The 14,404-nt window shown below is 47.5% G+C and overlaps 1 protein-coding gene across 1 annotated transcript; it reads left to right on the forward strand.

Moving 5' to 3' along the window:
• Positions 1–3,744: 3,744 nt before the first annotated feature.
• LOC123152697 (cytochrome P450 89A2-like) lies at positions 3,745–5,579 on the forward strand. The gene has a single exon (XM_044572187.1). The coding sequence runs from the start codon at positions 3,890–3,892 to the stop codon at positions 5,432–5,434; it is 1,545 nt and encodes a 514-aa protein (XP_044428122.1). The 5' UTR covers positions 3,745–3,889; the 3' UTR covers positions 5,435–5,579.
• The last annotated feature ends 8,825 nt before the right edge of the window (positions 5,580–14,404 follow it).

Genomic DNA, 14,404 nt, shown 5'->3' on the forward strand with positions numbered 1-14,404 from the left:
CTCTCGGTAATGCACATCATAATAAGCCCTGCAAGAAATGTAGCTAATGAGTTAGTTACGGGATGTAGCATTACGGAACGAGTAAATAGACTTGCCGGTAACGAGATTGAACTAGGTATTGATATACCGACGATCGAATCTCGGGCAAGTAACATACTGATGACAAAGGGAACGACGTACACCGTTATGCGGTTTGACAAATAAAGATCTTCGTAGAATATGTAGGAGCCAATATGAGCATCCAGGTTCCGCTATTGGTTATTGACCGGAGACATGTCTTGGTTATGTCTACATAGTTCTTAAACCCGTAGGGTCCGCACGCTTAATGTTCGGTGACGATCGGTATTATGAGTTTATGTGTTTTGATGTACCGAAGGTAGTTCGGAGTCCCGGATTTGATCACGGACATGACGAGGAGTTTTGGAATAGTCGAGACGTAAAGATTGATATATCGGAAGCCTATATTTGGACATCGGAATGGTTTCGAGTGACTCGGTTATTTTTCCGGAGTACCGGGAGGTTACCGGACCCCCCCCCCCCGAAAGTATATGGGCCTTATTGGGACCTAGTGGAATAGAGGAGAGGGAAGGGAAAAGAGGGAGGCGCGCCCCCCAAGCCCAATCCGAATTGGGAGGGGGGCCGGCCCCCTTTCCTTCCTTCCTCTCTCCTCCTTCCTTCCTCTCCTACTCCTACTTGGAAAGGGGGGAATCCTACTCCCGGAGGGAGTAGGACTCCCCTAGGGCGCGCCGTAGAGAGGGCCGGCCCTCCCCCTCCTCCACTCCTTTATATACGGGGGAGGGGGCACCCCAAGGACACACAAGTTGATCATTGATCTTTTAGTCGTGTGCGGTGCCCCCCTCCACCATAATCCACCTCTGTTATATCGTAGCGGTGCTTAGGCGAAGCCCTGTTCCGGTAGCAACATCATCACCGTCATCACGCCGTCATGCTGAGAAACTCTCCCTTGAAGCTCTACTGGATCATGAGTTTGCGGGACGTCACCGAGCCAAACATGTGCAGATCGCGGAGGTGTCGTACCTTCGGTGCTAGATCGGTCGATCGTGAAGACGTACGACTACATCAACCGCGTTATCATAACGCTTCTGCTTACGGTCTACGAGGGTACGTAGACGATACTCTCCCCTTTTATTGCTATGCATCACCATGATCTTATGTGTGCGTAGGAATTTTTTTGAAATTACTGTGTTCCCCAACAATTGGACCTTGCCAACCTTGGTTAGTGACAGCTAATACTACGACCACCGGTGACGAGGACGGTAAAGACGACAAGCGGAAACATGTGTCTGGTGTTATATTGAAATGGAGGATGTGGAACTGAGGATGAGGTATTATAGTCATGTTTATTATGTTATGGACAGAGGGTGAGGTCTTTAGCCATGCTCAGTGCGAAAGGGCATGTGAAGGCCTTTTTCTCCCATTGCAACGCACGGGCATGTTTCCTAGTCTGCTTCTAAGAGCAACTCTAGCAAACCCCGCAAAACGCCCGGCCTGCAAAAAATTCCGGCGAGTATGTGGGCTCAGGCCAATTTTGCGGCCAGAACAGAGCCTGCATACTCGCCCGGCCCGCAAAAACTTTTGCCGCAGCCCGCAAACCGCACGCCCCGATCACTGTAAGTGCGGTTCCGCGACCCTTTTGCGGGTCCAAACCCTATCCCACCGTCACCGCGAGCCACCCGATTCCCCTTTCTCCTCTCCCAATTTCTCGTCGGTGGCGACCCTCCGTCCCGCCTCCAGCCGCCATGTGGGGGCGAATGTGGAGCTCCGGACGCGGCTCCGGCAGCCGATCCGGCAATGAGAGGGACTCAAATCGCGAGCGGCGCGTCCGGCCCAACGGCGCGAGGAAGCGCAGCGCGCGGAAGTGGACCAACCGCGGGCTTTTGCCGCCGGCGAGCTTCTACCGCCACGAGAAGGTGGAGTACGACCGCCGGCGCGCGTCGTTCTCCTCCGCGCATTCTTCGTATGCCGAATCCTCCTCCTCCTCCGCCGCAGGCTTCCTCCCCGTGAAGAGGGAGTGGTCGGACGAGAAGGAGGAGCCGGAGCCGTCGGCGCCGTTCCCCTTCATGCCGGTGAAGGAGGAGCCCGAGGAGCCCGCTCCGCTCGGCCGCCGCGGGGTCGTCGGGCCCGAGGACTACGTCGCGAAGTTCGACGCCGTCGCCGCCGCCATCGCCGAGCGGAGCGTGCGTGAGGAGGAGGAGCGCCGCCGCCACGCCGAGGAGCTCGAAGCCCTCGAGTGACGACAGGCGGTCGCCGCCAAGGAGAAGGCCGAAGAGTGGCGCCGCATCCGCGTGGGGCAGGCGGAGAAGTTCGTCGATCTCTATAGCTCCGGCGAGGAGGAGTGAGCGTCCGGCTCCTTCACGGCATCGTCCAGTTGCCGCGACCTCGCCGCCGTTTAGATCCGACCCCCTAGTACTAGCTTAATGTAGTATGTATGCTTCTAGTGTGATGAACTATGTAGTATGAGATGAACAATGTAGTATGTGATGAACTGTGTTTGTGCAATTTCTCCCGCAAAAGTAGTTTTTCAAATTATGCAGGTTTAGATACAGGTTCTGCTTGAACGCGTATGTTTTTGACCCGCAAAAGCGATTTTCATGAGCCTGCAAACACGTTTTGCGGGTCGTATTTTTGCGGGGTCTGCTAGAGTTGCTCTAAAGTCTAAACCGCAACTCGTTGAGGTATGATCCGTCCCGTATTACGACCGTCTCCTGCAGATTTCGTCGTTGTTCTTTCTCCCCTAGGTAAGTCCCACACCTCCTCAAAACCTTGCTCGTGATACTATTTATTAAAATAAATTCGAGACGCCACGAACACGAGACCGAGATTTGTTAACGAGGTTCATCGATATGGCTACATCTCCCGGGCCTGATTACGGGTGCTCCTTCCAATGACACCGCTACAACACCGCACCCGACCGTCCGGGCACCGGCACACGATGTCGGGTCCCCTTGCGTGCCTGTGCTATTATGTTGCCATAGGTTACATCGTGTGTCTACCATCTCATTATATAAAATATAGAAGACCTAGAGTACAAGTGTTCTACTTGAAGACGACTCCATATCCTGTCTACACACTGTACGACTCCAAGTCCAACTATAATCTACCTTATATAATAATATTCAACACAATTCTAACAGATGGTGATTGGACGCTCCACTTAAAGCACTCTTATCTCACAAAAATGATCCTTAGACTAGTTACAATGGAAGTAACTTCAGCAGTAACATCGAGTCCAATTCAGCAAATTTGCTTATGTGGCAATGATTTAATGAGGAGAGAGGTAGTTTCAGTAACTTAGCTAGTTACTGTAACATCACATGTCCCAATACAATATGAGTCTATAACCTAATAAATGAAGCTTTGTATGTTATCACACTTATGTTACTACCCACTATGAAAGTAGTAATATAGTCTAGGGAAATGTGTATATTACTAGTGTACGTTACTCTTCATTGTGGCTAGTCTTATGATGCTCCAGCAAGGGTATTCTTTAATCGGTTGCTCTCATAAAAATGTAGCTCTATCCATCCTTTGGTGTCCACTGGTTCTGTTCTGGTTCCTCCATCTCTATCCATCCAACTTTTCTCCTCCTCGTCCTCGTCACCTCATTTTCATTCACGTAACAAAATCGCCCCAGGTGTCTAGCAGCCATGTTTTCTCTTCCGTCCTTCAGACGACCACTTCTCCACTGTCACACCACACGCGTGCATATGTGGTAGCCGCGCAGTGTTATTCTTCTCTCCACCACTCACTCCTTTGTCGACAGCGGCTGATCCGGCGTGTCTTACTCAGAAAATTTAGCATCGCTTAGTCTCCTCAATGGCACAAGAAAAGAGACGGAACAACTCTAACTCGCTGGAGGTGGTATAAAATGCCGCTAACGCTGCAACTCGTTGGTGCATGCCCAGCAAGTCCGGATCTTGCTGCACCGGCAATGGATCAGGCCGCCTCCTATTCCGCCTCCACCACGCCCCTGCTGCTCCTCCTCGGCTCCGTCACGCTTGCGGTCTCGCTGTTCGTGCTGATGGGTCGCAGCAGACATGGACGCGGGAAGGCGGGGCTCCCGCCCGGCCCGCCGGCGCTGCTCTTCCTCGCCAAGTTCCTCGCGCTCCGCCGGTCCATATTCGACCTGGGCCCGCTGCTCGTCGACCTCCACGCGCGCCACGGGCCCGTCTTCTCCGTGCGCCTCTTCCGCACGCTCGTCTTCGTCGCCGACCGCAAGCTGGCCCACCGCGCGCTCGTCCAGGGCGGCGCCACCTTCGCCGACAGGCCGCCGCCGGTCGACCCCACCTCCTCCTACGGGCCCTACTGGCGCCTCCTCCGCCGGAACCTCGCCGGGGAGGCGCTCAGCCCGGCCCGTGTTGGTCTCTTCGCGCCGGCGAGGAGGTGGGCGTGCGACGGCCTCGTCTCCAGCCTCCTCAGCGAGCAGCAATCGCAGCGCCAGGACGCCGTGACGCTCAGGCCGCTCCTGCGCCGCGCCATGTTCGAGCTGCTCGTGTACATGTGCTTCGGCGCACGGCTCGGACGGGAGGCGCTCGACGAGGTGGAGGAGCTGCAGCACCAGGCGCTACTCTCGCTCACCACGTTCCCGGTCTTCGCCTTCTTCCCGGCGGTCACTAAGAGGCTCTTCGGCAGACGCTGGGCGGCGTGCCTCGCTGTGCGCAGGAGGCAGGACGAGGTATTCGTCCCGCTCATCCACGCGAAGCGCGGCGACGGTGACCCGCCGTGCTACGCCGACTCCCTCCTCGCCGTCCGCGTGGCCGATGAGGGCGGCCGCCAGCTCACTGACGCCGAGATGGTCGCCCTCTGCTCCGAGTTCATGAACGGTGGGACGGATACCACGGTGACCTTGCTGGAGTGGATCATGGCCGAGCTCGTGCAACACCCCGACGTCCAGACCAAGGTCTACGAGGAGGTGAAAGCCGATCCAGAGCTCAACAACCTGCAGGCAATGCCGTACCTGAAGGCCGTCGTGCTCGAGGGCCTTCGGCTGCACCCGCCAGGCCATTTCGTCCTCCCGCACGGCGTGCAGAGCGGCGACGCGGAGATCGCGGCCTACGCGGTGCCCAAGGGAGCGGAGGTCAACTTCCTGGTAGCCGAGATTGGCCGCGACGAGACTGTGTGGACGGCGGCGCGGGAGTTCCGTCCGGAGAGGTTCCTGGAGGGCGGCGAGGGGCACGGAGTGGACATCACGGGGAGCAGGGAGATCAAGATGATGCCTTTCGGCGCAGGCCGCAGGATGTGCCCGGGGTACACGCTGGGCATGCACCACGCCGAGTACTTCGTGGCGAGAATGGTGAGGGAGCTGGAGTGGCGGCCGGCAGCGGAGGGGGCCAAGGTGGACATGGCGGAGACGCTCGATTTCACCACCGTGATGAAGCACCCGCTCCGTGCGCTCATCGTCTCCAGAAGCTAACGATTTCCCACGCAGAATGCAACCTCTCGACACATGAGTCGAAGAATACGTCGACGCAACTTTGTTATTGCGTTTAAAAGTATTTTGAGTTTTAATTTGTACTCCTACTTACAAAATCAAACATATTACTCCCTCCTTCCATCTATATAGAACCTAATGCGTTTTTCGAGGCTAACTTTAACCAAATATTAAAACAATAATATATGACATGCAATTAACACAAAGCACACCGTTAAATTCGTGTGTGATTTTCATATTGTGCATGTCATGTACTATTAATCTTGTCAATAATCAAAGGCGGTCTTAAAACATGCATTAGGTCCTATATAGATGGAAGGAGAGAGTAAGGTTTCATCATGTCTATAAAAAATACACCAACATCTGCAACATAGGCAATTAGTTTACCTATTTATTTTTAGCCAGCCGGCCGTGGCGTCTTTTCGTGGCTAGTTGGTGTTTCTAGTCTTGTTTGGCTCTGTGTGAGCCTTCTTTGCTTTTTTATTACTTTTGAAGACCTTGGAACCATGTTGGCATTGCTTTATTTGGTTAATAAGATGGCCGTATGCATCACTCTGATGCAGAGGTCTGGGAGTCCCCCTTTAAAAAAAAATCTGCAACACTGTATTGTTTTAACATCATTATAGACACAAGTGCTCATATATGCACGCATACACTCATTTTTATGAACGCACACATACACATCCCTATCTTTATGAGCATCTTTGAGAGACTGAGCCGGTATATCCTTATGAACACACATAAAAAAAATAAACTTGACCAGATGTCTGTCCAGCATCGCTTTCTTTTCGCTGTAGACGACGAATTTTGGTCCAATAATGTGTTTAGCGTCTCGAGCCTTCTATCAACCAAATTAAGAGTAATGTTAGAGTAATGTTTTTGGTGTACAAAAATTCAGTTTAGAAAAAAACATACAAAAATATTAGAGAACGGACCGTACAAAAAAATCGACCACGCTGGTGTCCCTATAAACACACACACACAAAAGGAAACTTGATCAGATGTCCGTCAAGCGTCGTTTTCTTTTCGCTGTAGACGATGAATTTTGATCCAATAATGTGTTTAGCATCTCGAGTCTTCTATCAACCAAATTAAGAATAATGTTAGACTAATGTTTTTGGTGTAGAAAATATCAGTTCAGGAGAAACCGTACAAAAATATTAGAGAACAGATCGTACAAAAAAAAAATCAACCACGCTGATGTCCCTACAAACACACACAAAAAGGAAACTTGATCAGGTGTCTGTCCAACGTCGTTTTCTTTTCATTGTAGACGACGAATTTTGATCCAATAATGTGTTTAGCGTCTCGAGTCTTCTATGTTAGAGGAATAAAGTTTGATACTTTTCCAAAAAATGTTTTTGGTGTAGAAAAATTCAGTTCAGGAAAAACCGTACAAAAATATTAGAGAACAGATCGTAAAAAAAAATTGACCACGCTGATGTCCCTATAAACACACACACACACAAAGGAAACTTGATCAGGTGTCCGTCCAACATCGTTTTCTTTTCACTGTAGACAACGAATTTTGATCCAATAATGTGTTTAGCGTCTCGAGTCTTCTATCAACAAAATTAAGAGTAATGTTAGAGGAATAAAGTTTGATACTTTTCCAAAAAAAATGATTTTGGTGTAGAAAAATTCAGTTCAGGAAAAATAGAGAAGAGACCGTACAAAAAGTCGACCACGCTGATGTCTCTATAAACACACACACAAACACACACAAAGGAAACTTGATCAGGTGTTCGTCCAACATCGTTTTCTTTTCACTGTAGACGACGAATTTTGATCCAATAATGTGTTTAGCATCTCGAGTCTTCTATCAACAAAATTAAGAGTAATGTTAGAGGAATAAAGTTTGATACTTTTCCAAAAAAATGGTTTTGGTGTAGAAAAATTCAGTTCGGGAAAAATAAAGAAGAGACCGTACAAAAACTTGATCAGGTGTCCGTCCAACGTCGTTTTCTTTTCACTGTAGACGACGAATTTTGATCCAATAATGTGTTTAGCGTCTCGAGTCTTCTATGTTAGAGGAATAAAGTTTGATACTTTTCCGAAAAAAATGTTTTTGGTGTAGAAAAATTCAATTCAGGAAAAACCGTACAAAAATATTAGAGAACAGATCATACAAAAAAAATTGACCACGCCGATGTCCCTATAAACACACACACACACACAAAGGAAACTTGATCAGGTGTCCGTCCAACATCGTTTTCTTTTCACTGTAGACGACGAATTTTGATCCAATAATGTGTTTAGCGTCTCGAGTCTTCTATCAACAAAATTAAGAGTAATGTTAGAGGAATAAAGTTTGATACTTTTCCAGAAAAAAATGGTTTTGGTATAGAAAAATTCAGTTCAGGAAAAATAGAGAAGAGACCGTACAAAAAGTCGACCATGCTGATGTCCCTATAAACACACACACACAAAGGAAACTTGATCAGGTGTCCGTCCAACATCGTTTTCTTTTCACTGTAGACGACGAATTTTGATCCAATAATGTGTTTAGCGTCTCGAGTCTTCTATCAACAAAATTAAGAGTAATGTTAGAGGAATAATGTTTGATAGTCTCAAGTCTTCTATCAACAAAATTAAGAGTAGTGTTAGAGGAATAAAGTTTGATACTTTTTCAAAAAAATGGTTTTGGTGCAGAAAAATTCAGTTCAGGAAAAATAGAGAAGAACCGTACAAAAGTCGACCCCACGCTGGGACTCGAACCCAGAATCTCCCGCTCCGGAGGTGAGCGCCTTATCCATTAGGCCACGCGGTCATTGTTGAGTTTGATCAGCTTTGGCTCCTTAAAAAACAAGTAAATCGTACGTATCAAACACTAAGCAAGTGTTGTCCATATGTAGATACGTAGATGATTCAGCCAACGTAAACAGCAGGAGATTCTACAAACTCTATTTACAGATTTATATAAATGCGCCTTATCCATCCACGCGGTCATTGTTGACTGTATGCAGCTTTGGTTCTTTAAAACAGGAGTGAATTATACTACGTATCAAACACTAAACAAGAATAGTCCATGTGTAGATACGTAAATGATTCAGCCAAGGTAAACAGCAGGAGACTCTACAAACTCTATTTACAGATTTAAATGCACCTACCGATGTGCTATAACAAGAATTTGTTTTTATTAGACATTGAGAGGGATATATTCTTTTAACCCTCTTTTTTCCTTGTGGTGTAATGATTTTATTCATCAAAGGATAGCAACATCACTTGCGAGATGAAAGAACTCTTTGAAGTAAAAGCTTCCTTCGCTAAGAAGTGTGCAACTCGACTGGCCTCACAATTGCATGTGATGAGCTTTTTTTCTCTCGAATAGACACGAGTGTGCATACTATATTATAAAGAAGGGTGTGGGGTAAAGAGCCCCTCCATGTTAGTGTTACAGGTTACACATATACATGAACACCAACACCACCATCCACCCTCGCTATCTAGTGCTAACTACTCATTGTAACCCACCCTTCCACATCATCTGTGTCTCCCTTTAGTAGTCCCGCTTGCTTCCATACACGGCCCTCTCTTGCGATGGCGAGGATAACTTAATTCTTGGATGGCGTGGCTCCGTCGAAGATGATAGAGTTGCGGTGCTTCCACAGTTGCCACATAACTAGAATAATGATCGCGTTAGCATCTCTCTTAGCTTGCCCTCGGCTTCCCTTGTCTTGGCACCACACGGGGGGGCTGACCTCCGGTGTCAACATCCTCTCTAGCTTGCCCAAAGAGTGATAGATCGCCGTCCACACCTCACGCGCCAAAACACAATGTAGTAAGATATGGTTGATGCTCTCTTCCTCTTGTCTGCATAATGGGCATCTTTCTTGATGATCAAGTCCTCTTCTTACCAACCGGTCGGACGTCCAACATCTATTTTGCATTGCAAGCCATGTAAAGAATCGACATTATGTTGGCGCTTTGGACTTCCAAGTAAAGTTGGCCGTTTGGATGGTTTGCCTGCCCCAGAACTTGGCGTTGTAGGTCGTCCTCGTAGAGTAGCAGTCGTTCGCTTCCCAGGACCACGTGATGTTATCTTGCCGTGTTGGGTCAAGCTCCACTCTGTCTACCGCAATCCACAGCGACAGGTACTCCCGTAGCATCGTTGTTGTTACCTCCAGGCAAACTTGAGTAGCCCCAACGCTTCACCAAATAGCCTGAGTAGTGATGCACACGCATGTAGGTCGAGCTCATTTGTCTTCAGGAAGATCATGACATCATCGGCGAACAATGATAGACGGTGCTTCAACCTTGTCCTTGCTAGAGGAGCAAGTAAGCCCCTCGAGGTTGCCAATTCAAACATACGATGCAATGGTTCCATGATCAGGATGAAGAGCATTGGAGAGAGAGGGGCGCCTTGTCTCAGACCCGCGGTATTGTAAATTGGTGTTCCCGTGTTCCATGGATCATGATTCTTGTCGATGAACTTGCCAAAAACCCACACATCCACGCAATCCAACATTTGTCAAAGCCGGCCACACGGAGAACTTCATGGAGGAAGGGCCACTGCACCGAATCATATGCTTTGGAGATGTCAAGTTTGAGCATAAGTGTTGGGCCTCGAAGGGCATGCAATCTTCGTGTGGTGCATTGGACTAGCATGAAGTTATCATGTATGGATCGGCCTCTGACGAATGCACTGAAGGAAATATGCCCAAGAGGCAATAATAAAGTTGTTATTCTATATTTCCTTATTCGTGATAAAGGTTTATTATTCATGCTAGAATTGTATTGATCGGAAACCTAAATACATGCGTGAATACATAAACAAACACCGTGTTCCTAGTGAGCCTCTACTTGACAGCTTGTTGATCAAAGATGGTTAAGGTTTCCTAACCATGGACATGAGTTGTCATTTGATAACGAGATCACATCATTAGGAGAATGATGTGATGGACAAGACCCATCCGTTAGCTTAGCATAACAATCGTTCAGTTTTATTGATATTGCTTTCTTCATGTCAAATACATATTCCTTCGACTATGAGATTGTGCAACTCCCAGATACCTGAGGAATGCCTTGTGTGCTATCAAACATCACAACGTAACTCGCTGATTATAAAGATGCTCTACAGGTATCTCCAAAGGTGTTTGTTGAGTTGGCATAAATCAAGATTAGGATTTGTCACTCCAAGTATCGGAGAGGTATCTCTGAGCCCTCTCGATAATACACATCATAAGCTTGCAAGCAAATGACTAAGGAGTTAGTCACGAGGTGATGTATTACAGAACGAGTAAAGAGACTTGTCGGTAACGAGATTGAACTAGGTATGAAGATAACAACGATCGAATCTCAGGCAAGTAACATACTGATAGACAAAGAGAATTACATATGTTGTCATAACGGTTCGACCGATAAAGATCTTCGTAGAATATGTAGGAGCCAATATGGGCATCTAGGTTCCGCTATTGGTTATTGACACGTCTCCAACGTATCTATAATTTTTGATCGTTCCATGCTATTATATTATCTGTTTCGAATGTTTAGTGGGCTTTAATATGCTCTTTTATATTATTTTTGGGACTAACCTATTAACCGGAGGTCCAATGCCAGTTTCTGTTTTTTGCCTATTTTAGAGTTTTGCAAAAAAGGAATACCAAACGGAGTCCAAACGGAATGAAACCTTCGCTATGATTTTCTTAGACCGAAAGCAATCCAGAAGACTTGGAGTCGAAGTCTGGAACTCCACGAGTAAGCCACGAGGCAGGAGGGCGCGCCCGGGGGGTAGGCGCGCCCCCACCCTCGTGGGCCCCTCGTAGCTCCACTGACGTACTTCTTTCGCCTATATATACTCTTATACCCTAGAAACATCAAAGAGAGCCACAGAACCACTTTTCCACCGCCACAACCTTCTGCACCCGTGAGATCCATCTTGAGGCCTTTTCCGGCAATCTGCCGGAGGGGGAATCGATCACGGAGGGCTTCTACATCAACACCACTGCCTCTCCTATGAAGCGTGAGTAGTTTACCACAGACCTTCGGGTCCATAGTTATTAGCTAGATGGCTTCTTCTCTCTCATTGATTCTCAATACAAAGTTCTCCTCGATGTTCGTGGAGGTCTATTCGACATAATACTCTTTTGCGGTGTGTTTGTCGAGATCCGATGAATTGTGGATTTATGAACAAGATTATTTATGAATATTATTTGGTTCTTCTCTGAATTCTTATATGCATGATTTGATATCTTTGCAAGTCTCTTCGAATTATCGGTTTAGTTTGGCCTACTAGATTGATCTTTCTTGCAATGGGAGAAGTGCTTAGCTTTGGGTTCAATCTTGCGGTGTCCTTTCCCAGTGACAGTAGGGGCAACAAGGCATGTATTGTATTGTTGTCATCGAGGATAAAAAGATGGGGTTTATATCATATTGTTTGAGTTTATCTCTCTACATCATGTCATGTGACGCCCTCGATTTGACCGTACACTAATCATACACACAAACGTGTATGATCAAGACCAAGGACTCACGGGAAGATATCACAACACAACTCTAGACACAAATAAAAATAATACAAGCTTTATATTACAAGCCAGGGGCCTCGAAGGCTCGAATACAAATGCTCGAAGACACAAGAGTCAGCGGAAGCAAAAATATCTGAGTACAGATATAAGTTAAACAAGTTTGCCTTAAGAAGGCTAGCACAAAAGTTGCAACGATTGAAAAGGTAAGGCCTCCTGCCTAGGACCTCCTAACTACTCCTCGAAGTCTAACTCCACGTAGAAACATCCTCGAGATCCTCTGGCTCCTTGACTCCATCATCTGGTTGCGACTTCTGAGAAGAATGGAAAAGGGGAAAAGGGGGAGCAAAACAACCGTGAGAACTCATCCAAAGTACTACCAAGCAAGTATCTACACTACATATGCATTGTATCAATGAAATGGGTAGTATCTATGTACTGAACTGCAGAATGCTAGAATAAGAGGGGGATAGCTAGGCCTATCGAAGACTACGCTTCTAGCAGCCTCCATCTTGAAGCATGTAGAAGAAAGTAGCTGTAGTTCACCAAGTATCACCACATAGCATAATCCTACCCGGCGATCCTCTCCTCATCGCCTTGTGAGAGAGTAATCACCGGGTTGTATCTGGCACTTGAAAGAGTGAGTTTTATTAAGTATCCGGTTCTAATTGTCATAAGGTCAAGGTACAACTCTGGGTCGTCCTTTTACCGAGGGACACGGCTATTCGAATAGATATGCTTCCCTACAGGGGTGCACCACATTACCCAACACGCTCGATCCCTCTGGCCAGGCAAACTTTCCTGGGCATACCCGGCCTCGGAAGATCAACACATTGCAGCCCTACCTAGGCACAACAGAGATGTCAGCACGCCGGTCTAAATCCTAAGCGTGCAGGGGTCTGGGCCCATCGCCTGTTGCACACCTGCACGTTGCGAACGCGGCCGGTGAGCAGACCTAGCAACCTCCATTACAAAGGAAGTTGCGTTACACGGTCCAACCCAGCGCGCGCTTAGTCGCTGACGTCAAGAAGGCTTCGGCTGATACCACGACGTCGAGTGCCCATAACTGTTCCCGCGTAGTTGGTTAGTGCGTATAGGTTGGTAGCCAGACTCAGATCAAATATCAAGATCTCGTTAAGTGAGTTAATTGATGTAATCGTGGACGCCGACCAGGGGTCTGGCCCACCTCTCACCTAGGTGGTCTCAACCTGCCCTGTCGCTCCGCCACAAAGTAACAGTCGGGGGCCGTCGGGAACCCAGGCCCACCACTACCGGGATGGAACCACCTGTCCTTTCAGCCCCCACATCGGAATCACTTGCGGGTACTCTACGAGCCGACCCGACTTTAGTCACCACATGTATCATATAATATGTATGTAAGTATATACCCGCGATCACCTCCCGAGTGATCACAGCCCGGTAGTATAGCATAGCAGACGGACAAGAATGCAGGGCCACTGATGGAATATAGCATCCTATACTAAGCATTTAGGATTGCAGGTAAGGGTAACAACTGTAGCAACAATGGCAGGCTATGCAACATAATAGGATTAACCGAAAGCAGTAACTTGCTACACTACTCTAATGCAAGCAGTAGAGAGAAGGAATAGGCGATATCGGATTGATCAAGGGGGGGGGGGAGGGGGCTTGCCTGGTTGCTCTGGCAAGAAGGAGGGGTTGTCGTCGATGTAGTCGATCATGGGGGTATCGGCGACGGTCTCGAGGTCTACCGTTAAGAAGTAACGAAGGGGGAACACAAATAAATAATAGAGCAATCAAAGCAACACAAAGCATAACATGGCAAAACGCGGTGCTAGGGGTGACCTAACGCAGTACTACGCGATACTGGCGAAGGGGGCGGGACATCCGGGAAAATATCCCCGGTGTTTGGCATTTTCGGACAAACGAACCAGAGGGGGATGGTTGCATGTTCGTTATGCTAGGGACGCGTGGCAGATGAACGGACTGCGTATTTGGATTCGTCTCGAAATTCTGAGCAACTTTCATGTACAAAACATTTTTATCCGAGTTACATATTAATTTATATTAATTTTCTAAGATTTAAACATTTTGGAATTTGTTTAATTCGAGAATAAAACAACAAAAACTTTTGTTACCTAGTGTTACTCTAGCCTATGTGTATGACAATGGGACCCAGAGGGCTGGTCAACCATTTCACTTTGACTGGTAAAAAGGTAAGATAGGGTCCACATGTCATGGTCTTAGATATTTTAAATCTAATTTATTTTTTATTACTAGTGGGATCTACATGTCATTTGCACTATACCTAATCACTAATTAGTCTAACTAGTAGGAGTACTAATTATAGCTAACTACAACAGGGCCGGTCAAACTCTCTCACACAATGCACGCACACAACGCCCATGACCAAGCTTGGACGGGGCAAGCTCTCTGATAGTCTGATGGGTTTCTTCAGTAGTCAGTTCAGTTTGATCAGTTGTTTCTTCAGCAAACAACTTTGCAGCTA

This window comes from Triticum aestivum, chromosome 7A (genome assembly GCF_018294505.1).
Source record: "Triticum aestivum cultivar Chinese Spring chromosome 7A, IWGSC CS RefSeq v2.1, whole genome shotgun sequence".
Taxonomy (NCBI): domain Eukaryota; kingdom Viridiplantae; phylum Streptophyta; class Magnoliopsida; order Poales; family Poaceae; genus Triticum; species Triticum aestivum.

Excerpts from the sequence above, each read along its gene's own strand:
- LOC123152697 (XM_044572187.1), top strand. The coding sequence starts at position 3,890 with ATGCCGCTAACGCTGCAACTCGTTGGTGCATGCCCAGCAAGTCCGGAT.